Source organism: Coregonus lavaretus (genome assembly GCF_964263955.1).
Source record: "Coregonus lavaretus genome assembly, chromosome: 6".
In the NCBI taxonomy this organism is placed as follows: domain Eukaryota; kingdom Metazoa; phylum Chordata; class Actinopteri; order Salmoniformes; family Salmonidae; genus Coregonus; species Coregonus lavaretus.
This window is the reverse complement of record NC_139993.1, coordinates 26839187-26864970: the sequence shown is the minus strand read 5'-3', so window position 1 is coordinate 26864970 and position 25784 is coordinate 26839187. Positions and strand designations below refer to the sequence as shown.

Genomic DNA, 25784 nt, shown 5'->3' with positions numbered 1-25784 from the left:
GTTACTCCCGGCGCGCCGGCAGGTACAAAAGTAACGTTACAGTAGTTCTGTTCTATTTAATTTATACTAATTTACATTTTTTGCAGAAGCTCTTACGCAGAGCGACTTACAGTAATGAGTGCATTCATTTTCATTCATACTGGTCCCCCGTGGGAATCGTACTCACAACCCTGGCGTTGCAAGTGCAAGTACTCTACCAACTGAGCCACACAGGACCACCCAAGAAATGAAATTACAGTAGCTAATGGTAGAGGACATATATAAGTTGCTAATCATAAAATATGGTGTCTCTAGCTCTATTGATCGCTGAGTAATTAGGAAAAAAACAAAAAGTGTTACTCTTGTCACAGTTCTCCCCTACTATTTTGGGGTATATAATATTTGCCAGTTAGGTCAACTATATCAGGGGTCCAACAGTGGGTGTACAATAGGGACTTTTCAGAAGCACTCTTACCCTCATTGCCAGTGGACTAGTACTGTAATCCACAGGTTGACACAGGTAACTGTAGTTAGACAGCAAGGATGTGACCAAGAACTGCAACATCAAAACACTTATAAGTCAGGTGAAACATATCATTATAACGCATAATGAGTCCCAGTTCTGTGGCACAAACACACATTTTGATGGGAGTAGGAAAAGCACACCTCATGGAACATGTAGACAGACAGGCAGACCATGGCGAAGTTGTAGACAATGAGTACAGCCTTGAGATCAACTGGTTCCCTGCGTTTCATCAGCTTGGGCCCAGCCCAGACCACACCGAGATAGAGGAGGAATATAAAGGCCACTGGCATGGGGGAGTAGACCAGTAGCCATGGGTCTGTCCTCTTATCTGAAAAATATCAAAGTAGCCCACTGTAGTAGTAATACAGTTGAACTCGGAAGTTTACATACACTTAGGTTGGAGTCATTAAAACTCGTTTTTTCAACCACTCCACAAATTTCTTGTTAACAAACTATAGTTTTGGCAAGTCAGTTGTGTCATGCATAAAGTAGATGTCCTAAGTAATTTTTCCAACAATTGTTTACAGACAGATTATTTCACTTATAATTCACTGTATCACAATTCCAGTGGGTCAGAAGTTTACATACACTAAGTTGACTGTGCCTTTAAACAGCTTGGAAAATTCCAGAAAATGATGTCATGGCTTTAGAAGCTTCTGATAGGCTAATTGACATCATTTGAGTCAATTGGAGGTGTACCTGTGGATGTATTTCAAGGCCGACCTTCAAACTCAGTGCCTCTTTGCTTGACATCATGGGAAAATCAAAAGAAATCAGCCAAGACCTCAGAAAAAAAATGGTAGACCTCCACAAGTCTGGTTCATCCTTGGGAGCAATTTCCAAACGCCTGAAGGTACCACGTTCATCTGTACAAACAATAGTACACAAGTATAAACACCGTGGGACCATGCAGCCGTCATACCGCTCAGGAAGGAGACGCGTTCTGTCTCCTAGAGATGAACGTACTTTGGTGCGAAAAGTGCAAATCAATTCCAGAACAACAGCAAAGAACCTTGTGAAGATGCTGGAGGAAACAGGTACAAAAGTATCTATATCCACAGTAAAACGAGTCCTATATTGACATAACCTGAAAGGCCGCTCAGCAAGGAAGAAGCCACTGCTCCAAAACCGCCATAAAAAAGCCAGACTATGGTTTGCAACTGCACATGGGGACAAAGATCGTACTTTTTGGAGAAATGTCCTCTGGTCTGATGAAACAAAAATATAACTGTTTGGCCATAATGACCATCATTATGTTTGGAGGAAAAAGGGGGTGCTTGCAAGCCGAAGAACACCATCCCAACCGTGAAGCACAGGGGTGGCAGCATCATGCTGTGGGGGTGCTTTGCTGAGGGACTGGTGCACGTCACACAATAGATGGCATCATGAGGAAGGAAAAGTATGTGGATATATTGAAGCAATATCTGAAGACATCAGTCAGGAAGTTAAAGCTTGGTCGCAAATGGGTCTTCCAAATGGACAATGACCCCAAGCATACTTCCAAAGTTGTGGCAAAATGGCTTAAGGACAACAAAGTCAAGGTATTGGAGTGGCCATCACAAAGCCCTGACCTCAATCCTATAGAACATTTGAGGGCAGAACTGAAAAGGCGTGTGCGAGCAAGGAGGCCTACAAACCTGACTCAGCTACACCAGCTCTGTCAGGAGGAATGGGCCAAAATTCACCCAACTTATTGTGGGAAGCTTGTGGAAGGCTACCCGAAACGTTTGACCCAAGTTAAACAATTGAAAAGCAATGCTACCAAATACTAATTGAGTGTATGTAAACTTCTGACCCACTGGGAATGTGATGAAATAAATAAAAGCTGAAATAAATCATTCTCTCTAATATTATTCTGACATTTCACATTCTTAAAATAAAGTGGTGATCCTAACTGACCTAAGACAGGGAATTTCTACTAAGATTAAATGTCAGGAATTGTGAAAAACAGAGTTTAAATGTATTTGGCTAAGGTGTATGTAAACATCCGACTTCAACTGTACATACAACTGAGTCATATTCACTAGGCACCAAACAGAAGAAAGCGGACTGAAACAAGAAGGGGCTACCTGAACTTGTCCAATAAAGAACCACTCATTTTCACTTTCCGTTGCAAGACGTGTGGCTACGGTTTGAAACGGAGTGCACTAATGAATACAACCCTGGAGATGGACTGTATTTGTAGTAGCCTATATTCTGATATCTGTTGACTGTGTGATGAGGGAGGCTAGTGACGCATGTCCTATGTGTATCAATTGCAACTAGATAATCAAATGTTCATGTCAGTCCTGTGATGTACTGTGTTCTCAGCCACAAAGCAGCAATTATGTAAGAATGGGCTGAATTCCAAGCTGTAACACACATACACCATTTAATTCACTATCCCTTCACATTATAACAGCACAATGTGACAACACTGTAGGCTTTATTTTCTCCTGATAAGACAAGCTGAAAGAAATGAGTGCCCTTTTAATTCAAATACAGTGTATAACAGTAGCCTATCATAAAGACTGTACACACATTCTGCAAATACCTCCATTCTCTAAAATCCACTGGTGCATGGACTGAACGCGTTGCCATGTTGAAGCCATTTGACACTGTTGGGACAGAAAGTTGGTCATTGATAATTAACAACAAAGGTCACTCTTTGCATAACCAAGTTGTGAAACAGACAACACAATGACCAAAGTGTAGGACTTAAACTTTCCCATTCTATATATCTTGGTCAGTCTGAGACAATTCATCGAATCACCAAATAATTTGTCAATTTCTTGCACATTAGAGAGGCACAGTATAATCTCAATGCATCTGACAGACATTCAGTGGACTTTAAACTTTGTTTTATTGTGCAATTAATGACATTGTTAGCATACATTTTATTAGGCTACTTTGCGTTTCACGCGTGCCATAAATTCATATAGTTACAAGAAAAGTTCAAAATAAACATCCATATTTGTTCATATATTTATGTTACGCTTTTCGCATGAATAAATAAAATACAGAGCTGTGCTACATGAATGAACTGCACTTACCCGACAAAAGCGTTGGACTGGTGACAGCGCGCGCTCCACACAGCATTTCGATTGGACATTGGGACAACAGCTCATATACGCCAGTATCTCAAAGTTCTTCAAGAATATGGAATTCGCAGTCCTTATCGACTGTTATACAACGGGTGGGTATAATCCTGAATGCTGATAGGTTAAAACCGTATTCCAGCCGGCGTCTATTCCACAAATTGCCACCGGCTAAATCTATCACGTTAAAAGGCATATTTACTCTGCTCCATCTAACTGCACAATCCACTGTCTCATCAGCCCAGCCAAGCAATTTATAAACGTGATCTCCACTATAAAAAGCATCTAGACATTTTCTCACATTTCTTTTAGACTAACTAAACCTTGCTGTCTGTCACTCCGACATTTGCAACGTTGTTTCAATATTCAAATTCGATCTCCTGCTCTCCCATAGTAATTAACGTGTCGGGCCGAGACATACAGGCAGGCAGCGTTTCTCAACCAGTCGAAATCATGAATCAGCTGGCATCATTTTTATGGATACAAAAAAAGGTCAATTGAAAAAAGGTAAACGAAATGCAGCTAATTTGCAGTCTTTCCAGCTTCAGTTTGAAGTGATTGTGGTACTGTAGCTGTGTTGTTGGCAAGCTCCTCTGAACAACAGTGTCCTGACGAGTGAGCACATTTTCTATGCCAGACGAAATCGCGCCACATTAGCTCATTGTTATTGATGTATCCAAATAAACGTAATTAGAAAACAGTTTAAACAAATGCAAATGCAGCTACTTTGACGTGACTGTAAATTAGCCGTAGTTGGCTAGCTAGCAAGCGAGGGATAAGAACGTTGCCAGCCAGTATGGCAATGGAACGTTTAGAACGAACGACTGGGTCGCGTCCATAGATACAAAACAAAAGACTGAACGACTGGGTCGCGTCTCTAGCAACCCTAGATTTGTGTCGGGACTATATCCTGTGGAAGGCTTAAATAACGTTTTCAATGAAAATATGTAAATCAATTTTTGAATATGTTGGTAACCTGTTGTATAAAAGTGATAATGCCGGTGGATGGAGGATATATATATATATTTCTTTTTTGTCATTTTAGCAGACGCTCTTATCCAGATCGACATACAGGAGCAATTAGGGTTAAGTGCCTTGCTCAAGGGCACATCGACAGATTTTTCACTTAGTCGGCTCGGGGATTAGAACCAGCGACCTTTCGGTTACTGGCACTACGCTCTTAACCAGTAAGGAATGCCCCTACGCTCTTAACCACTAAGCTACCTGCCGCCCCAATTTTGGCACGGCAGCCACAGAACTGCTAGATATCACAAAAAATAAAAATAAAAATAAAAATATACTGTATCTTCCAGCTTTAGTCAGTCTACATGTCTTTAGTCTCCTCAATGCATGTGTATCTCTGATTATATCATATGATAGAGGTAAAACGCACCAAAGCATATTTTATGCAACATATAGGAGGCCACTGTTGCAATGTATTATTATTTATTGTGGAAGGATGAAATAGTATGAATAAATTCATCAAAATAAAGTTAATGAAAATATGTAAATCATTATTTGAATATGTTGGTAACGCGTTGTATAAAATGGATAATGCCCCCGAAGCCGGTGTTTGGAGGATATATTGCCACGGTTTGCCAGCCCTCGACTTTGTCTTGGGCCTAACAACACCTGCGCAAATATATCCTCCAAATAACGGCTTATCGGGCATTATCACTTAAATATATCATATGATAGTAGCTCAGCTGGTAGAGCGCGGCGCTTGTAACGCTAAGGTAGTGGGTTCGATCCCCGGGACCACCCATACACAAAAAAATAATGTATGCACACATGACTGTAAGTCGCTTTGGATAAAAGCGTCTGCTAAATGGCATATTATTATTATTATAAAATGCACCAAATCATATTTTATGCAACATATAGGAGGCCACTGTTGCAATTAGTTATTTACATTTTTATTTATTTGTTTAAAATTGTGTTCAGCATTCAACTAAAAAATGACACACACTTTTTGCTCTTAAAAAGTATTCCACTCATGGAATAATTTCCCAGACCACTTTGAAACTTGTGGTAGTTATCCAGACAGCAAGGCACAGTAGTAGTCACTGTACGGTACTTGATCAGCTTTGTAAAAAGAAAACGACCTTGTTATTCATTGTGAGTAAGTATAAGTTGGTCAAGATTCTTGTTTTGGGCTCTTGAAGAAGGAACTGAGTGACAGCTGTCTGGTCCCACTGTTTGATGAATTGTCTTTGAGCTTTTTAGACTTGTGCTGTCCGTCACTCTTAGCGTTAGTAGCCTTCTTCTGTTTCCCATCCGGACAGAGACAAGAACAGAGAAGAGTTACCATTGGCATCAGTATTGGTCATCAATGGGTCATTTAGTCTAGGTGTCAATACAGAAGGATTCTCAGGTATACATTCAGAATGTACTGTATAACAGACAGTATAATCATATTCACTCTGGATAAGGGTGTCCTGCTAATGAATGTGATGTAGTGAAATACCTTGGTAGTTTGTCCCTCTTGATCCTCCATAGTGTCGTACAGCTTCATGATCTGCAAGAGATAAATGACACATTACTATTCTTGTTCACCTTCACAGTTCTAATCACAAAACTCTGCACATACAAACACACACACACACACCCTAGATCAGGGGTGTCAAACAAATGTTGCACCGGGGGCCGCATCCGGTCTTCAACGAGGTCCGGAGGGCCCCCCCAAAAAAGGGATATATTTCCTCGCTGTCAAAATTTGCAAAGATAGTCCTCTATCCATCGTTTTTGGAATTTGATACTCCCTGACTGTCTAGCTTTAATTTTGGTGATTATTTGTGAGCTGGTCAGTCAGGAAACGGTATAAATGTACACTACCAGTCAAAAGTTTTAGAACACCTACTCATTCAAGGGTTCTTCTTTATTTTTACTATTTTCTACATTGTAGAATAATAGTGAAGACATCAAAACTATGAAATAACACATATGGAATCATGTAGTAACCAAAAAATATATTTTACACTTGAGATTCTTCAAATAGCCACCCTTTGCCTTAATGACAGCTTTGCACACTCTTGGCATTCTCTCAACCAGCTTCACCTGGAATGCTTTTCCAATAGTCTTGAAGGAGTTCCCACATATGCTGAGCACTTGTTGGCTCCTTTTCCTTCACTCTACGGTCCAACTCATCCCAAACCATCTCAATTGGGTAGAGGTCGGGGGATTGTGGAGGCTAGGTCATCTGATGCAGCACTCCATCACTCTCCTTATTGATAAAATAGCCCTTACACAGCCTGGAGGTGTCTTGGGTCATTGTCCTGTTGAAAACAAATGATAGTCCCGCGAAGCCCAAACCAGATGGGATGACGTATAGCTGCAGAATGCTGTGGTAGCCAAGCTGGTTAAGTGTGCCTTGAGTTCTAAATAAATCACAGACAGTGTCACCAGCAAAGCACCCCCACACCATAACACCTCCTCCTCCATGCTTTACTATGGGAAATACACATGCAGAGATCATCCGTTCACCCACACCGCGTCTCACAAACACACGGCGGTTGGAACCAAAAATCTCAAATTTGGACTCCAGACCAAATGACACATTTCCACCAGTCTAATGTCCATTGCTTGTGTTTCTGGCCCAAGAAAGTCTCTTCTTATTATTGGTGTCCTTTAGTAGTGGTTTCTTTGCAGCAATTCGAACATGAAGGACTGATTCACACAGTCTCCTCTGAACAGTTGATGTTGAGATGTGTCTGTTACTTGAAGTCTCTGAAGCATTTATTTAGGCTGCAATTTCTGAGGCTGGTAACTCTAATGAACTTATCCTCTGCAGCAGAGGTAACTCTGAGTCTTCCATTCCTGTGGTGGTCCTCGAGAGCCAGTTTCATCATAGCGCTTGATGGTTTTTGCAACTGCACTTGAAGAAACTTTCAAAGTTCTTGAAATATTCTGTATTGACTGACCTTCATGTCTTAAAGTAATGATGGACTGTCGTTTCTCTTTGCTTATTTGAGCTGTTCTTGCCATAATATGGACTTGGTATTTACCAAATAGGGCTATCTTCTGTATACCCCCCTACCTTGTCACAACACAACTGCTTGGCTCAAACGCATTAAGAAGGAAAGAAATTCCACAAATGAACGTTTAAGAAGGCACACCTGTTAATTTATATAATAATAATATGCCATTTGGCAGACGCTTTTTATCCAATGCGACTTACAGTCAATTTAAATGCATTCCAGGTGACTACCTCATGAAGCTGGTTGAGAGAATGCCAAGAGTGTGCAAAGCTGTCATCAAGGCAAAGAGTGGCTATTTGAAGAATCTCAAATCTCAAATATATTTTGATTTGTTTAACACTTTTTTGGTTACTACATGATTCCATATGTGTTATTTCATAGTTTTAATGTCTTTACTATTATTCTACAATGTAGAAAATAGTAAAAATAAAGAAAAACCCTTGAATGAGTAGGTGTTCTAAAACCTTTGACCAGTAGTGTAGGTCCATTATAATTTCTACACAGTTTCAATTTAGTTTTTGTCATTTTTAAAGGGGAAGTGCAGTCAAAAACCAGATTTTCCTGTTTTTCTTACTGGTATTTCCACACTATGAGGTCGAAATAACACTCTGAAATTGAGAAAATTATGATAATGCCCTTTTAGTGTAAGAGCTTTCAAAAAGTTTATTCAGGTGAGATGGAGTTTTTAGCCCACAGCATGACATCACAATCTGATATGATTATTCTGACAAATGACCAGTAAACATTTATTTGCATATGTATCCACTTTGAGGGGGATACATCTACCAATCAGGGATGTGTATGTAAATATATTTACATTTGTATCAACATGCCCACACGTGTAGCTCAGTTGGTAGAGCATGGCGCTTGCAACGCCAGGGTTGTGGGTTCGATTCCCACGGGGGACCAGTATGAAAATGTATGCACTCACTAACTGTAAGTCGCTCTGGATAAGAGTGTCTGCTAAATGACTAAAATGTTAAATGTAAAAAGGAGGCTCAGGGAAATAAATGCAAATAAATATATTTGGAGTTATTTTCATGAAATAAACACACAGTGATGTATTAGACATACAGTGATGATTTAAAAATACAATTAAAAGACTGCATGGGCGCTAGATAGTTGTAATCCAGAGTACAGAGGAAACTATCTTGTCCTGAGAGTAAAATATTGATTCATGCGGGACTCTTTGTGGGGGCACTGTTTTGTTCCACCCAAGGAAATTTAGTTGAAGAAAATGAGACAAGAAGAGGAACATGTCACACTTAGGAACCGTTATGGACTTCTAAAGTTACTCAGTTTAACATTATGAACATGCTCTTTCCATGACAGACTAACCAGGTGAATCCAGGTGATCCCTTATTGATGTCACTTGTTAAATCCACTTCAATCAGTCTAGTTGAAGTGGAGAAGACAGGTTAAAGGATTTTTAAGCCTAGAGACAACCTAGACATGGATTGTGTATGTGCACCATTCAAAGGGTGAATGGGCAAGACAAAATATTTAAGTGCCTTTGAACGGGGTATGATTGTAGGTACCAGGCGCACTGGTTTGTGTCAAGAACTGCAACACTGCAGAGTTTTTCACAGATAGTGTGTATCAAGAATGGTCCACCACCCAAAGGACATCCAGCCAGCTTGACACAATAGTGGGAAGCATTGGAGTCAACATGGGCCAGCATCCCTGTGGAACGCTTTCGACACCTTGTAGAGTCCATGCCCCGATTAATTTAGGCTGTTCTGAGGGCAAAAAGGGAGGGGGTGCAACTCAATAGTAGAAAGGTGTTCTTAATGTTTTGTTCACTCAGTGTATGTTTAATTTGAATACAATCTTTACAAATCCCAAAAGGATGCTGAATCAAATAAACATTCAGAAACCAGTTAAAGCAACAGAGTAGGCCTACATAGAAATGTGTTAATTAAGGGAGGAGTTACACACATACCTCTTAATAGATAACTGGTGGTACAGATATAATATTACAAAGAAGCAAGCTGTAGACAAATCAAATGCAAGTTCAGACAACTGTGAAAGTAAAATGCAACACAAACTGTTGATTAGTACTAAGTCATAGACGTGATAGCATTGACAACAAGAATAATTTTACTCACAATATTTTACTATTGCCATTTCCTTTTGGACAGATTTCACAGCTTGTACTGCCGTGATTATGACCACCACTCCCTTCTTACAATAGCTCTCTGCCTGCTGCTTCAGTTCCGACAGACAGAATTCTTTGCTTTCCCAAAACTACAACAACTGTAAATGGTGGTGCGAGGTGATTCTTCAAACACAGGAGGGTCACAGTGATCCTTGTACCTCCGGAGGAAATGGATGTTGTCCTCTGTGCGTGAGAGCTGCACCAGCTCAATGTTTCTCCTCTTCAGCTCAGCCACCTACTGCTCCAGTCGCTCCAGGAGTCCTTCAGCCTGACTCACTTCAACCTTCTGCTGGGCTCTGATCTGGTCCTTAACCTCATACAGCCTTCTCTCAATGGAACGGATCAGCTCAGTTAAGATGCTCTGACTGTCCTCCACTGTGGCCTTAGTAGAATGTTTCAGTGACACCATAGCTTTTCTAAACTCTTCCCCTGCTTTTCTTTTATTATCTGTTGGAATGGGTCCTGTCTCAATTTCCCCCGATTCTGTTTCTCAGTCCTTTTTTGCTGCAGCCGAGACTGTCATGGCCTTTATGTTTATCTATTGTACACAGCAGACAGATACACTGCTGATCAGTACCTCAATAAACATCCAGTCGTTTGTCATGATGAGAGCAGATCTTCTCCTGTAGTGTCTTTGACCAACTTGTGCTTCTTAAAGGCAGGAGATTCATAGTGAGGCTGGAGGTGAGTCTCACAGTATGAGGCCAGGCACACAAGATAACTCAAAGCGTTGAAATGCTTCCTCCCAGTGCAGACGTCACACTCCACATCTCCAGGTCCAGCTTACAGTGAGCAGGAGAAGCAGCTTGGAGTCCTGTCTTCTTCAGTTTCTCCACTAATTCAGCCAACATGTTATTTTTCTTCAGAGTAGGCCTTGGGGTGAATGTCTGTCTGCAATGGGAGCAGCTGTAGACACGTTTCCGATCATCCTGATTACAGTGGTCATTAATAAAGCTCATACAGTAGCTCTGTCTACAGGAAGTAGATCCTTCAGTATGTCCAGACAGATCAAACAACAGAATAGCTCTCTATTAACTGAAGTATTAGCAGCTACAGATTTGAAATGAGTTCTAATTTATTTCTTAAAAGTTAAAGCCTCAGTGCAGTCAGAATTCTATTTTTCCTGTGTTTTATATCATATTGTACAACAGCTGATGAAACGAACACTGTAAAAGTGAGAAAAAAATTTAGCAGTATTATTTGCTGATAGTTGCTGGTTGAAAATGCAATCTACACAGGACCTTCTAATCAGCAGGTTTGCATGGCCGGGAGTTTCGACTTTCCATGGTGACATCACCATGCAGTGAATTGGTTAATAGACCAATAACATAGAGTTCCAAACCGCTAATGTTCAGTTTTCCGCTCCCCACTTCCAGACAGTACTAGCAAAATTCCTGCTTGAGATATAGTTTTTCACTAAATGGAAATCTTGAATTGAAATCTATTACTGTAAGGTGCTTAATTGTTACCAAGAAATGATTTGATATTGATATAAAAACAGCTGAATTTGGCCTTTAAGAAGGTGAGACTGATTAAATATAGTGTAGAGGCAGATACCGAGTCCAATGTTTTGTCATAGAGTGAAGGTGAGTGAATTAGTTAAATTCTATTTTCTTTGAAACCCTCATTCAGATAAGGAGTGGTTTATGGAACATTGTGGATCAAAGTACATGCAATAGAAATGTCTGGCAGGGAGTGGCCTTATAACAAAACTAACTCATATGTGCAGTAGACATATGGCTATATTTATTGCACACCATCTTTCACTCCATTTGTGAAATGTGAACCTACAATAGCTTCCAAAAGTATTCACACCCCTTGATTTTGTTGCATTACAAAGTGGAATTAAAATGGATTGGTCATTTTTGGTCAACGATCTACACAAAATACTTGAATGTCGATGTGGAAGATAATTAAAAATCAGTTTTTAAGAATTAAACATAATGACAGGGCATATAACACGAATATCTAGCAACCCAAAGGTTGCGAGTTCGAATCTCATCACGTACAACTTCAGCATTTTAGTTAATTAGCAACTTTGCAACTACTTACTACTTTTTAGCTACTTTGCAACTACTTAGGATGTTAGCTAACCCTTCCCCTAACCCTTTTAGCTAACACTTCCCCTAACCTTAACCCTTTTAGCTAACCCTAACCCCTAGCATTGCTAACGTTTGCCAGCTAGCTAACGTTAGCCACCTAGCCACAATTTGTAAAATATCATATGTTCAGCAAATTCGTAACATATTCTACGTTTGCAAATACCTAACATATAATACAAATTGTAATTCGTAACATATCATACGAAATGGGTGATTGACAGCCATAAATTAATACATGCCATACGACATATCATACTAAAGGAGTGTCTTGGATTTACATACAGAATAATACAAAATGCTCTGAGACCAGGTTGATTTTTAAGCAGATTTAAGTCAAAACTGTAACTAGGCCATTTAGGAACATTCAATGTCGTCTTGGTAATCAACTTCAGTGTAGATTTGGCCTTGTGTTTTAGGTTATTGTCCTGCTAAAAGGTGAATGTGTCTCCAAGTGTCTGTTGGAAAGTAGACTGAACCAGGTTTTCCTCTAGGATTTTGCCTGTGCTTAGCTCCATTATGTTTCTTTTTATCCTGAAAAACTCTTCAGTCCTTGCCGATGTCAAGCATACCCATAACATGATGCAGCCACCACCATGCTTGAAAATAGTGGTACACCGTCATGTGTTGTGTTGGATTTGCCTCAAACATTACTCTTTGAATTCAGGACAAAAATATTGTTTCTTTGCCAACATTATTTTTGCAGTATTACTTTAATGTCTTGTTGCAAACAAGATGCATGTTTCGGAATATTTGTATTCTGTAAAGGCTTCCTTCTTTTCACTCTGTAATTTAAGCTAGTATTGTGGAGTAACTACAATTTTGTTGATCCATCCTCAGTTCTCCTATCACAGCCATTAAACTAACTGTTTTAAAATCACCATTGGCCTCATGGTGAAATCCCTAAGCGGTTCCCTTCCTCTCTGGCAACTGAGTATCCCATGCTCAAAAGGGATCAGTATCTGCTTTTGTTTATTTTTACCCACCTACCAATCGGTGCCCTCCCTTACGAAGAAAGATTGCAGTCAGAGTGCAGTATAACTGCAGTATGCTGCATCCAAAATAAAACATGTTTTACTGCAGTAATTTTGCAGTTCAACTGCAGTACACTGAAGTTATTCTGCGATTACTGCATCCAAAATACCACAGTCGCCTGCAGTTAATGCACTTTTACTGCAGTTTCAAAACTGCAATCGTTTTTTGTAAGGGCTTCTTTGCAAGGCATTGGAAAACCTCCCTGGTCTTTTTGGTTGAATCTGTGCTTGAAATTCACTATTCGACTGAGGTACCTTTCAGATAATTGTATGCGTGGGGTACAATCTTAGTAGTAATTCAAAGATCACGTTAACCACTTATTGTACACAGAGTGAATCCATGCATCTTATTATGTTATCGGCTATGCACATTTCTACTCCTGAACTTATTTAGCTTTGCCATAACAAAGGGGTTGAATACTTATTGACTCAAGACATTTCATCTTTTCATTTTTATTATAATTTTTTTAAATAATCTGATAACAAACTTCTACTTTGACATTATGGGGTATTGTGTGTAGATGAGTGAAAAAAAATCTCAATGTAATTTTACATTACACAACAAAATGTGGATAGTCAAAGTGTGAACACTTTCTGAAGGCACTGTTTGCGAATGTCATTTGAAATAAAACATAAATCCCCCACAAAAAATGTATAAAGTAATAACGATAACAATGTAAAGGTTCTAGAATTCCCTTAGCCAACCCCCAATGTGGCCTTCACCTTTAGGCCTGCGGGTGATTTTATTTGGCCCCCCAAAGTTCTTTGTAAAAAAAGACTGTAAATCACCAGGAGTTCAGCAAAAAAAAAAAAAAAAAATCCCAAGTATTCCCACGAACAAAAAGAGACGTGATCTTGTCTCAATGTAATCAAGGTATGAAATTATATTTTCAAATACAATCTCTTTTTGGGCTTACATGTGGTCAATTTGCAGTGTACAAATTATTACAATTATGTTCGGTCCACCGACCATCCGCTCTGAGAAAAATCGGCCCGCGGCAAAATCTAGTTTCCTACCCTTGTCTTAGTGACACACGCACAAACACACAGTAGATCATAGCAAGTTATGATTACAAACCTTCTTCACTCCAGTGGATACAGCAGCTTCCTGCAGGGAAGATCTAATGAGCCAGCGTGTAGTACTCTGGGCTTTCCCTCCACCTCCAGAGCCATTCAAACACAGGCTGTACACAACATATGTCTGGTGGATGTGGGAGAAGATATGAACCACCTGTACAGTAGCAAAACAGCAACAGTCAATTGCAATGATTTAGGGAGAAGTCCAGCTTAGCATACTAATACAAACTTATAATGACACGAGTCGGAATAACAAATCATTAATTCAGAATTTTTCCAGAGAAATGTATAATAATAATAATAGTCATAGGCTGGGACCAATAGGGTGCCATTTGGGACATATTCTTTATTGTCCCTGATGGGCAAAACATAACAGTAGGCCCAGGTCTCCTGTACATACCTCCCCCACATACTGGAGCAGCCCTTTGTCCAGCCGGACTCCCAACATTCGCCCAACCCCAGCACACAGCGCCCCCCTCTGTTTCATCTCAGAATTCTCCCCCTCCAGGAGCAGGCTAGGGAACTCCCACATACCAGCCAACAGTCCTACAAGGAAGGAAGGAAAGAAAGAAAGGAAGAAAAGCATACAGACAGTTAATGAGGGTCCTCAAATAATCACAACTGATATCAAAAGGTTACCTTTGAAAAATACAGTACCAGTCAAAGGTTTGGACACACCTACTCATTCAAGGGTTTTTCTTTATTTTTACTATTTTCTACGTTGTAGAATAATAGTGAAGACATCAAAACTATGAAATAACACATATGGAATCATGTAGTAACCAAAAAATAGTGTTAAAGAAATCTAAATATATATTTTATTTGAGATTCTTCAAAGTAGCCACCCTTTGCCTTGATGATAGCTTTGCACACTCTTGGCATTCTCTCCACCAGCATCATGAGGAATGTTTTTCCAACAGTCTTGAAGGAGTTCCCACATATGCTGAGCACTTGTTGGCTGCTTTTCCTTCACTCTGCGGTCCAACTCATCCCAAACCATCTCTATTGGGTTGAGGTCGGGTGATTGTGGAGGCCAGGTCATCTGATGCAGCACTCCATCACTCTCCTTCTTGGTCAAATAGCCCTTACACAGCCTGGAGGTGTGTTTTGGGTCATTGTTCTGTTGAATAAAACATGATAGTCTCACTAAGCCCAAACCAGATGGGATGGCGTATCGCTGCAGAATGCTGTGGTAGCCATGCTGGTTAAGTGTGCCTTGAATTCTAAATAAATCACTAAGTGTCACCAGCAAAGCACCCCCACACCATAACACCTCCTCCTCCATGCTTCACGGTGGGAACCACACATGCAGAGATCATCCATTCACCTACTCTGCGTCTCACAAAAATATGGACTCATCAGACCAAAGGACAGATTTCCACCGGTCTAATGTCCATTCCTCGTGTTTCTTGGCCCAAGCAAGTCTCTTCTTCTTATTGGTGTCCTTTAGTAGTGGTTTCTTTGCAGCAATTCGAACATGAAGGCCTGATCACACAGTCTCCTCTGAACAGTTGATGTTGAGATGTGTCTGTGACTGGAACTCTGTGAAGCATTTATTTGGGCTGCAATCTAAGGTGTAGTTAACTAATGAACTTTTCCTCTGCAGCAGAGGTAACTCTGGGTCTTCCTTTCCTGTGGTGGTCCTCATGAGAGCCAGTTTCGTCATAGCGCTTGATGGTTTTTGCAACTGCACTTGAAGAAACTTTCAAAGTTCTTTACATTTTCCGGATTGACTGACCTTCATGTCTTAAAGTAATGATGGACTGTCGTTTCTCTTTGCTTATTTGAGCTGTTCTTGCCATAATATGGCTATATTCTGTATACCACCTCTACCTTGTCACAACACAACTGATTGGCTCAAACGCATTAAGGAAAAAACTTCCACAAATTAACAAGGCACATCTGTTAATTGAAATGCATTCCAGGTGACTACCTCATGAAGCTGGTTGAGAGAATGCCAAGAGTGTGCACAGCTGTCATCAAGGCAAAGGTTGGCTTCTTTGAAGAATCTCAAATATTTGTTTAATTTTTTTTTGGTTAATACATGATTCCATATGTGTTATTTCATAGTTTTGATATCTTCACTATTATTCTACAATGTAGAAAATTGTAAAAAATCAAGAAAAACCCTTGAATGAGTAGGTGTTCTAAAACTTTTGACCAGTAGTGTATGTTAGTGAAAACAACGGTAAAGATATAGTAAACGCACCCACCTTGGAGCTTTACAATGGCACAAACATCATGCAGAAAACAACATGAATGGTGCAAAATGAAATGCTTGGACGGTGTGTTTTAGTGCTATACTAGGGGCCTGTCCCAAGTGGTACCCTATTCACTATATAGTGAATATAAGGACCAGGGCTCTAAATTAACCATTTCCATTGGTAGCACTGGTGCTCCTAACTTTAAAAAAAAGAAAAGATACTGCGCAATATTTACATTTACATTTAAGTCATTTAGCAGACGCTCTTATCCAGAGCGACTTACAGTTAGTGAGTGCATACATTTTTCATACTGGCCCCCCGTGGGAAACAAACCCACAACCCTGGCATTGCAAGCGCCATGCTCTACCAACTGAGCTACAGGAGGCAGTAGTTTACAGTGAGCAGTAATTTTCAGACGGTCTAGCTAGCTAGCTTTTTTTGTAGGATAGTTTGCAGCGGCTGCAGCAGGTGTTATCGAAGAAGATGTTGTTGCTAATCTGTTAGCTTCTCCCTTATCAAGAATAACTTTCAACAAGAAGTTAAGTTTCAAATGATCATCATCTGGTGAGTGGAACTGTGTTTTTTATTGCAGCTTGCAGTTGCTAGCCTTCTTTTAAAACTTTAGATCACCGGTTACTTTGTGTGCTAAGCGTGAAAATTGTTTTTGCAATGGGAAGTAATAGTTGTACATTTTGATTGGGAAATGCTTAGCCTAATGGTTGTGTTTTTGTAGTCTTATGATTGGGACCTATTGGCTTATTATGTCTGAGTGAATGGACTGTTTATCCTTTAACATCATGCTGTGTGTGACTGTGGTCTTTCCATCGGCACTATGCAGTGGTGTAGCGGTGCCTGGAGAAGTGGGTATACTCAAATTTTGCCAAACGGCCCGCCTGGTGAAGGAAAGGCGCCCTGTGTGAAAGATCCTATATTTTCCTATGTTTTTTACGAGTTTTCCTATAGATCTTTCATTTTCACAAGATGTAATCAGGAGACTAGTTTTGAGGTCTGGGAAAAATCTAAAAAATATATTTTTGGAGGGTGTAGTTGCCTTTTAATTCAATTGGGCAAAACAAATGCCCTACCCATTGATGCAAATTATCATGATACCATTCTGTCAGGTCAGTCTACTTTGCAGTCAACATTTAATTGGGAAGGTTTTTTGGGAAAGCTTTTAGAAATGTTGATGCAAACAGCGTGTTCATGAATTGCGCATCGCAAATAGTCTACTAACCAAGACTTCGGACCAAACTTTTTCAATACCTGTTTTGCATACCCATTGTTGCCTTAGTTAGCATTTACTGGAAGATATCTTTCCTACCTACCCTACTGGCTGACTGAATGGAAGCTGATAATTATGAGTTTTTTACTCCGCTGGTCTTCGGAAGAAATGACTAGTTCTCACTGTCCGAGACCAAGTCAAGACCGAGAAAAATGTAACTGACAGAGACAAGATACTCAATATGTGGTCTTGATACCGGTCTCAGGCACTACAACACTGATGGCTACTTCGGGAATATGAACTCGTCATGGCCAGAAAAGGTGAGGAATGGTTATGATATATGTATTATGTTTATAAATGAAATATTGACTACACAAGAAATGTCACATTACAGTATTCAGACGTAGCCTACAAACGTCAATTGAAAAGGTGAACCGTATGTTCTACCGTTAAACTGCACTTCTGATCGCATAGAGCAAAATAGGCTGCTTGAAATAGCTTACCAATTTACTACAGTGAAGTGGGTCCAATTAAATGAGAAATGGGATGAATGGTAACTTGCTAACTTGTTGTAGGCCTATAGGCTTTGTCACGAGTAGCCTATGAAACCACCACAGTCAGAAAAGGTGAGGAATTGATTTAGCAATGATCATGGAAATGAAATAAATAATAGGAAATATATGCCTATTTCCAATTATTTTAGAATGCAAAGATAAATAGATTTAACTAACGGCTAATGATTGCATCTTGTTATTATATTTAGCTAGGCCTACCTGTTCTTTTATTATGAATATATTCCCCATTTTCACAAGGTTCCTACTAGCCTACTTTTTGCTTCTTGCAATGCTAGACTTCAACCTCTAGAAACGGTGTGCACGCATGGTCTAAAGTTTGCGGGAGGATTGGCAGTTGAGTTTTATAAATGGCATAAATGGCAACTTTTGCGTGAAAACTGGCACCAGCATGATTTGGGGCATCATTTGTGCGTACGCAATGTTTATAAATGAGGCTGTGAACTGTTTGGACTAGAAACTAGATGTTTTCACTGTAGTAATGGTGCAACCATGACACTAACGAATCTGCACTTCTTTCTCTAGGGCACTCGGAAACAACGGTACAGCAAAGCCTACTCATTACAACAATTAATTATTATCTGGGAGTTTTTTTTCTAGGCGCACTGGTGCTCTCAAATAAAAATTCCAGGTCGCACTGCTAAATATGTAGGAGCATATGCAACCAAAATATTTGCTCTTTAGAGCCCTGATAGGGACTAGGGTGCCATTTAAAACACAGACTATATATTAGGGCAGCTGACCTTTGCTTGGCCTTTGGTTGAGCAGGTACTCCCTCTCTCCTCCTGCTCCTGGCCGGGTCACAACACAGGTGAGTGTGCGCTCCACACGAGGAGCCTTCTTCACTGGCTTCCTGGGGAAGTTCAGAACGCCCAGCTCGCTGTTCCAGGGTTCCGTGGGGCACAGGTTACATGTTCCTGAGGTCACTGGGGGGGGGGGGGGGGGGGGGTCAGGAGGACAGAGTTAGGGGAGGAGTCAGGAACTGTTTACATGTTTTGTGAGAATTATTTGGCAAAGTCAAGGTGGCAAACACACATACACCAGGGGGCAAGATTATCTATCTGTTACAAAGACTTGTAGACAAAATTAGATAATTCTATCAAATATGCTTTAATAACCGTATTCAAAATACCAGGTATATGACTACCATCCTTATATGCACAAACCGTTGAAACAATGAAAAGGAAAAAAACACTCACCACAATCTTCTATATCTGGCAGAGATGCAGGCACCCTGTTCAATTTACCAAGAAGCTTTGTTGAGTTCTCCTCTTGTTTGATGCTAACCTGCACAGAGAGAGATACAAACACAGTTGCTACATACAGTGGGGGGGAAAAGTATTGTCAGCCACCAATTGTGCATGTTCTCCCACTTAAAAACATGAGAGAGGCCTGTAATTTTCATAATAGGTACACGTCAACTATGACAGACAAAATGAGAAGAAAAAAAATCCAGAAAATCACATTGTAGGATTTTTTATGAATTTATTTGCAAATTATGGTGGAAAATAAGTATTTGGTCAATAACAAAAGTTTCTCAATACTTTGTTATATACCCTTTGTTGGCAATGACACAGGTCAAACGTTTTCTGTAAGTCTTCACAAGGTTTTCACACACTGTTGCTGGTATTTTGGCCCATTCCTCCATGCAGATCTCCTCTAGAGCAGTGATGTTTTGGGGCTGTCCCTGGGCAACACGGACTTTCAACTCTCTCCAAAGATTTTCTATGGGGTTGAGATCTGGAGACTGGCTAGGCCACTCCAGGACCTTGAAATGCTTCTTACAAAGCCACTCCTTCGTTGCCCGGACGGTGTGTTTGGGATCATTGTCATGCTGAAAGACCCAACCACGTTTCATCTTCAATGCCCTTGCTGATGGAAGGAGGTTTTCACTCAAAATCTCACGATACATGGCCCCATTCCTTCTTTCCTTTACACAGATCAGTCGTCCTGGTCCCTTTGCAGAAAAACAGCCCCAAAGCATGATGTTTCCACCCCCATGCTTCACAGTAGGTATGGTGTTCTTTGGATGCAACTCAGCATTCTTTGTCCTCCAAACACGACGAGTTGAGTTTTTACCAAAAAGTTATATTTTGGTTTCATCTGACCATATGACATTCTCCCAATCCTCTTCTGGATCATCCAAATGCACTCTAGCAAACTTCAGACGGGCCTGGACATGTACTGGCTTAAGCAGGGGGACACGTCTGGCACTGCAGGATTTGAGTCCCTGGCGGCGTAGTGTGTTACTGACGGTAGGCTTTGTTACTTTGGTCCCAGCTCTCTGCAGGTCATTCACTAGGTCCCCCCTGTGTGGTTCTGGGATTTTTGCTCACCGTTCTTGTGATCATTTTGACCCCACGGGGTGAGATCTTGCGTGGAGCCCCAGATCGAGGGAGATTATCAGTGGTCTTGTATGTCTTCCATTTCCTAATAATTGCTCCCACAGTTGATTTCTTCAAACCAAGCTGCTTACCTATTGCAGATTCAGTCTTCCCAGCCTGGTGCAGGTCTACAATTTTGTTTCTGGTGTCCTTTGACAGCTCTTTGGTCTTGGCCATAGTGGAGTTTGGAGTGTGACTGTTTGAGGTTGTGGACAGGTGTCTTTTATACTGATAACAAGTTCAAACAGGTGCCATTAATACAGGTAACGAGTGGAGGACAGAGGAGCCTCTTAAAGAAGAAGTTACAGGTCTGTGAGAGCCAGAAATCTTGCTTGTTTGTAGGTGACCAAATACTTATTTTCCACCATAATTTGCAAATAAATTCATTAAAAATCCTACAATGTGATTTTCTGGAGAAAAAAAATCTCAATTTGTCTGTCATAGTTGACGTGTACCTATGATGAAAATTACAGGCCTCTCTCATCTTTTTAAGTGGGAGAACTTGCACAATTGGTGGCTGACTAAATACTTTTTTTCCCCACTGTATGCACTGGAGAATCATCACCACTGGTCTGGAATAGGTCAATGCTATGACCTGGTCTTGTTATGGTTGATTACTTTGGTGTTGTACCTTCCTGTAGGAGTGGCAGAGAGTCTGTATGGGACACTGGGTGCACAGGGGGCCTTTAGGGGTGCACACCCTCGCCCCCAGCTCCATCATGGCCTGGTTAAAGTCCCCTGGTCTCTCTGGGGACACCAACGTGTTGGCGATGCTCCTAGAATACACACAGAGGAACAATGAATCCTTCAAACAATTACCAAGGGAAACATACAGTATCTAGCCAAGTAAGAATGTGCATTAAGTCAACATGAGATTGAGTATCATGACTTAGGTGTTGGAATTGGTCAACTATGTCATCATTGTAACAGCTTGTATTAAAAACAGATGACCCCCACTGGACAGATGTTAAATATCCAATGAAGAATCATCATTAGAAAATATATTATTTTTCCTCACTTCAACTCTGAGGAGTTCAACCTCACCATAGAGCTTCAGTCACTGCTGGGCTTGTACTGTCTGCCCCTATAGCCCGCACCCGACACAGGACCCGGGTCACATTCCCATCAACAGCTCCCGTCAACTGGGCAAAAGAGGTCACAGGTCATGTCAGTGAACGATGATGTCAAAGGGGGAGGGTTAAAATGACTTGAAAAATAGAATAGAAATCCAATATGGATGGTGTTAAGAGATAGATGGGAGGGGTTGAATGGAGCTGGTTGGGACTAATAACAACAAGATAACTAATGTAAAACATACCTTGTCCATAAAACGTATATAGGTTATAGGTTAAGAACTTTTCTGAAAGAGCACAGTTTGAAAGATATGGCAAACAGAAATCAAAACGGGTTGACATCAGAAATAGATGGGAGAGGTTGAGGGTAAAGGAAGGACAGGAGTAAAAACTAACAAAATATAATTATTGTAAAATGTATATAGGCCTAAGCGTTGTTGTTCACTAGTTTACTCCAATTAGGGGAGGGGTGGTAGGGAAAGTAATATAGGAAAATATATTTTTTTAAAGGATATGTATATACATGTATGTATGTATGCATGCATGTACAGTTGAAATGTCAGAAGTTTACATACACTTAGGTTGGAGTCATTAAAACTCGTTTTTTCAACCACAATTTCTTGTTAACAAACTATAGTTGTGGCAAGTAGGTTAGGACATCTACTTTCTGCACGACACAAGTAATTGAGAAACAGACGCCTCACAGGTCCTCAACTGGCAGCTTCATTAAATAGTACCTGCAAAACACTAGTCTTGCGAAGTTTTTTTTCTAGGCGCACTGGTGCTCTCAAATACAAATTCGTCTCTTCACTGTTGACGTTGAGACTGGTGTTTTGCGGGTACTATTTAATGAAGCTGCCAGTTGAGGACCTGTGAGGCGTCTGTTTCTCAAACTAAATTTTACATTTTAGTAATTTAGCAGACGCTCTTATCCAGAGCGACTTAGTTAGTGAGTGCATACATTTTTCATACTGCCCCCCCCGTGGGAATCGAACCCACAACCCTGGCGTTGCAAGCACCATGCTCTACCAACTGAGCTACAGAAGACCCTAGACTAGACACTAAGGTATTTGTCCTCTTGCTCAGTTGTGCACCGGGGCCTCCCACTCCTCTTTCTATTCTGGTTAGAGCCAGTTTGCGCTGTTCTGTGAAGGGAGTAGTACACAACGTTGTACGAGATCTTCAGTTTCTTGGCAATTTCTCACATGGAATAGCCTTCATTTCTCAGAACAAGAATAGACAGACAAGTTTCAGAAGAAAGTTATTTGTTTCTGGCCATTTTGAGCCTGTAATCGAACTCACAATTGCTGATGCTCCAGATACTCAACTAGTCTCAAGAAGGCCAGTTTTATTGCTTATTTAAATCAGCACAACAGTTTTCAGCTGTGCTAACATAATTGCAAAAGGGTTTTCTAATGATCAATTAGCCTTTTAAAATTATAAACTTGGATTAGCAAACACAACGTGCCATTGGAAGACAGGACTGATGGTTGATGATAATGGGCCTCTGTACGCCTATGTAGATATTCCATTAACAATCAGCCATTTCCAGCTACAATAGCCATTTACAACATTAACAATGTCTACACTGTATTTCTGATCAATTTGATGTTATTTTAAATGGACAAAAAATTTGCTTTTCTTTCGAAAACAAGGACATTTCGAAGTGACCCCAAACGGTAATATAAAATAAATTACTTTAAAAAGGTGTGTGGGAGCGTGCGTGTTTGAGCATGCGTGTGTATAGAGAGAGCTCTGACCTGCCCCAATGCGATGGAGCCCACAGCTCCAGCAGTGTAGCGGCCCACTCCAGGCAGCTGCTTCAGCAGAGCCTCAACCGTCCTGGGCATCTCTCCTCCCAGCTCTGATACCACCTGTAGTACAGTTCACAGCCAGACAGGACAACAAATACAACACACTCAGAAGTCACTATAGACAGAGAACACACACTCAATAGTTCAAGCAACACAGTACATGTCACACAACCAGGGTGGGAAATGAACACCAGCCTCCAGCCAAATGCTGGTCGATTTTGGCATTGGCTGGTACACAATTCAATCCAAAGCCCACATGCAAGAAAACAACAATGTGTGTGTGTGAGTGTAAGTGTGTTGTTTTAACATTACAAAACACGTGCATGCATTTTCTGTGATTTATCTTCATTAGACATTGTGGCAGGTAAAGTGGCTGGTAAAAGTTGGGCATCCACCAGCCACCAAAAAGTACATTTCCCACCCATGTCTCCAACTAAACAGACAGGTAAGGACCTAACATCTAAGATAATATCCTATTTTTGAGAGAGGCAGAGGCAGTTGACAAAATGAACCAAAGAGAGCTCTCCTCTTGTCATATAAGTGTCACGTTGGTGTGGTGGTAAGCCTTGCTTTTGCAAGTACATATTGTAAATAATATATGCTATAGACAGACCTTCTGAGCTCCTTCGTGAAGTCTCTTTCCCCGGGAGTAGTACCCAAGCCCAGCCCACATCTGATTGACTTCCTGTGCAGATAAAAAGGATGATAATTGATGACAAGATGGTCAGAATACAAAGGCATTTTCGCCTCACAGACCCTCATTTGCATTCATTGTAATCACCTCCAATGTAGCTGCTGCAAGATCCTGTACTGTTGGCCACCTCTGGAAAAGAACGAGGCAAAAACACAAGAAGAAGAGATCAATCCAAATGCATTATTTCTGTGATTACTAAGTCTGCTGAAATCAAGTTCAGACTTCATAAAAGACAGACAGACTGGCCTACCTTCATCCACTTATTGTAGTAGTCGATCACAGTGGCAACCTGGGTCTGCTGTAACATTATTTCTGAGACCCAAACTAGAGAGGAAACAAGGTCAATTTAGGATATCACAAAAGGCCCACTAGTTAGATTATAATATGAGACTTGAGCATGCAGTGTCTTACCAGCATATGTCCTGATGTTGATGTCCGTTTCTGTCAGAGCCTATTAAGGAAACATTAAGTGAAATCATATTCCTTGGGGAAAAGTAACATTTATTCTAGCTAGGCTGTTCTATATGTAATGGAGATAAGAACGTGCCATATGCTCACTCCACAGCTAGCTTGAAATGTCGCCAATGATTCTGTTGAATTGGATCCTCTTCAATAGCTCAACAGGTTGTTACGTTGTCGGTTATGTGTGTTAGCGAGGCAGAGGGCCCCGGGTTCGAGCCAAGGTACGACCAATTTACCCGGAGTTGAGAGGGAGGAAGATAATACTGCTAAGATAGCGCACTGATGTAAGTTTCATATACCATATGTCAAATCATGGTTTATATTCATGATTCATGATAATACTTGGACACTTTGAAAATGAGATGGTGCATCTCAAGAGGTTTCATCCTGCAAAATGTCAAATAAAAATTCTAACACCCTTTCCAATGGTGTAAGGGAGCAAGTTCGTACACACTCAATAATCAAGATCATGCCTTGATGTGCGTGTAGGCATAATTGAAACTATAATGGGAACATATATTATGTCATTCTCTTTACCACAGTTCTCCAGGGTAACTCTCTCTTCCCCTGGTCATACCAGTACAGGATATGTGTCCTAAAGAGTGTGACGCCAGTAGGATCATGGAATGAATGGTATGTAGACGCTGCAGTCTCATCAGGCTCTTAGGGGAGGGAAGACATTACAGCATGCCATTATGAAATCACATGTTTGGTTGTGGCAATCAATCAACAGTCAATAGAGGCTCAAGGCTGAGAGAAAGAGAGACTATGAGACAAAGACAGAGAGAAAGACTGAGACAGAGATCTCGAAAGAAAGCCTGGAGACAGTGTGAGCGAGAGGGATCTTCCTGGGGTCCAACACAGACAGAAAGACAGTGAGAGAAAGACAGAGAAAGATTAGGAGGGGGAGAGGGAGGCATGTTGCATAACTTGTGCCAGGAGTCTCAACAGTTTTCCTAATGTATTCAAAGACGGTGCTAATATTCTACTCTCATTTTTTGACTGATGATTAAAAAAAAGTCCCAACTTTGTAGGCCTACCTTGTTTCACAGTTGCTTTTGATCTTTTCCGGAATGGTTTTGCTGATGACTCGGTTTTGTCCCGCGCGACTCTCTTCCCTTTCTGCATCGCTGATCGAAGCATGCTCATAAAAACAAATTCTCTCCCCACTTTGGTCCGTATGTATAGTTGGCAAGTTAAACTAGCTACCAGTGGATATATTATCCACAATCAACAACAACGTTCACTATTGTTGTTCATGCAAAACTCTGATCAAGCTGTTTGTTTACCTGCAGACAGTGCACATGGATCTCTCCCGCCACTATAGTGACTGATGGGCGTGTACCTACTAAGGGAGGGGACCGAAGCGGTTAGTCCAATCCGCTACTAGCTAAAACACTTCCATAGACGTCTCCGCGAAATTTAAAGGTGC

General features: G+C 40.7%; 1 protein-coding gene across 1 annotated transcript in view; it reads right to left on the bottom strand.

Annotated features, from left to right (window-relative positions):
* Positions 1–25516, bottom strand: part of LOC311130989 (adenine DNA glycosylase-like) — a 29832-nt gene extending 4316 nt beyond the window's left edge. Inside the window, exons 1-19 of the mRNA XM_084163825.1 lie at positions 25393–25516; positions 24890–25014; positions 24302–24341; positions 24141–24214; positions 23978–24019; positions 23810–23881; positions 23143–23256; positions 21354–21451; positions 20941–21085; positions 19125–19212; positions 18669–18851; positions 14328–14473; positions 13929–14081; positions 6050–6100; positions 5732–5848; positions 3538–3666; positions 3039–3102; positions 646–833; positions 455–535 (exon numbers count right to left, since the gene is read on the bottom strand). Coding sequence (XP_084019951.1) covers positions 455–535; positions 646–833; positions 3039–3102; positions 3538–3666; positions 5732–5848; positions 6050–6100; positions 13929–14081; positions 14328–14473; positions 18669–18851; positions 19125–19212; positions 20941–21085; positions 21354–21451; positions 23143–23256; positions 23810–23881; positions 23978–24019; positions 24141–24214; positions 24302–24341; positions 24890–25014; positions 25393–25501 — 2019 coding nt within the window. The 5' untranslated portion in view covers positions 25502–25516. The remainder of the gene's footprint in view (positions 1–454; positions 536–645; positions 834–3038; positions 3103–3537; positions 3667–5731; positions 5849–6049; positions 6101–13928; positions 14082–14327; positions 14474–18668; positions 18852–19124; positions 19213–20940; positions 21086–21353; positions 21452–23142; positions 23257–23809; positions 23882–23977; positions 24020–24140; positions 24215–24301; positions 24342–24889; positions 25015–25392) is intronic.
* Between the last annotated feature and the right edge of the window lie 268 nt (positions 25517–25784).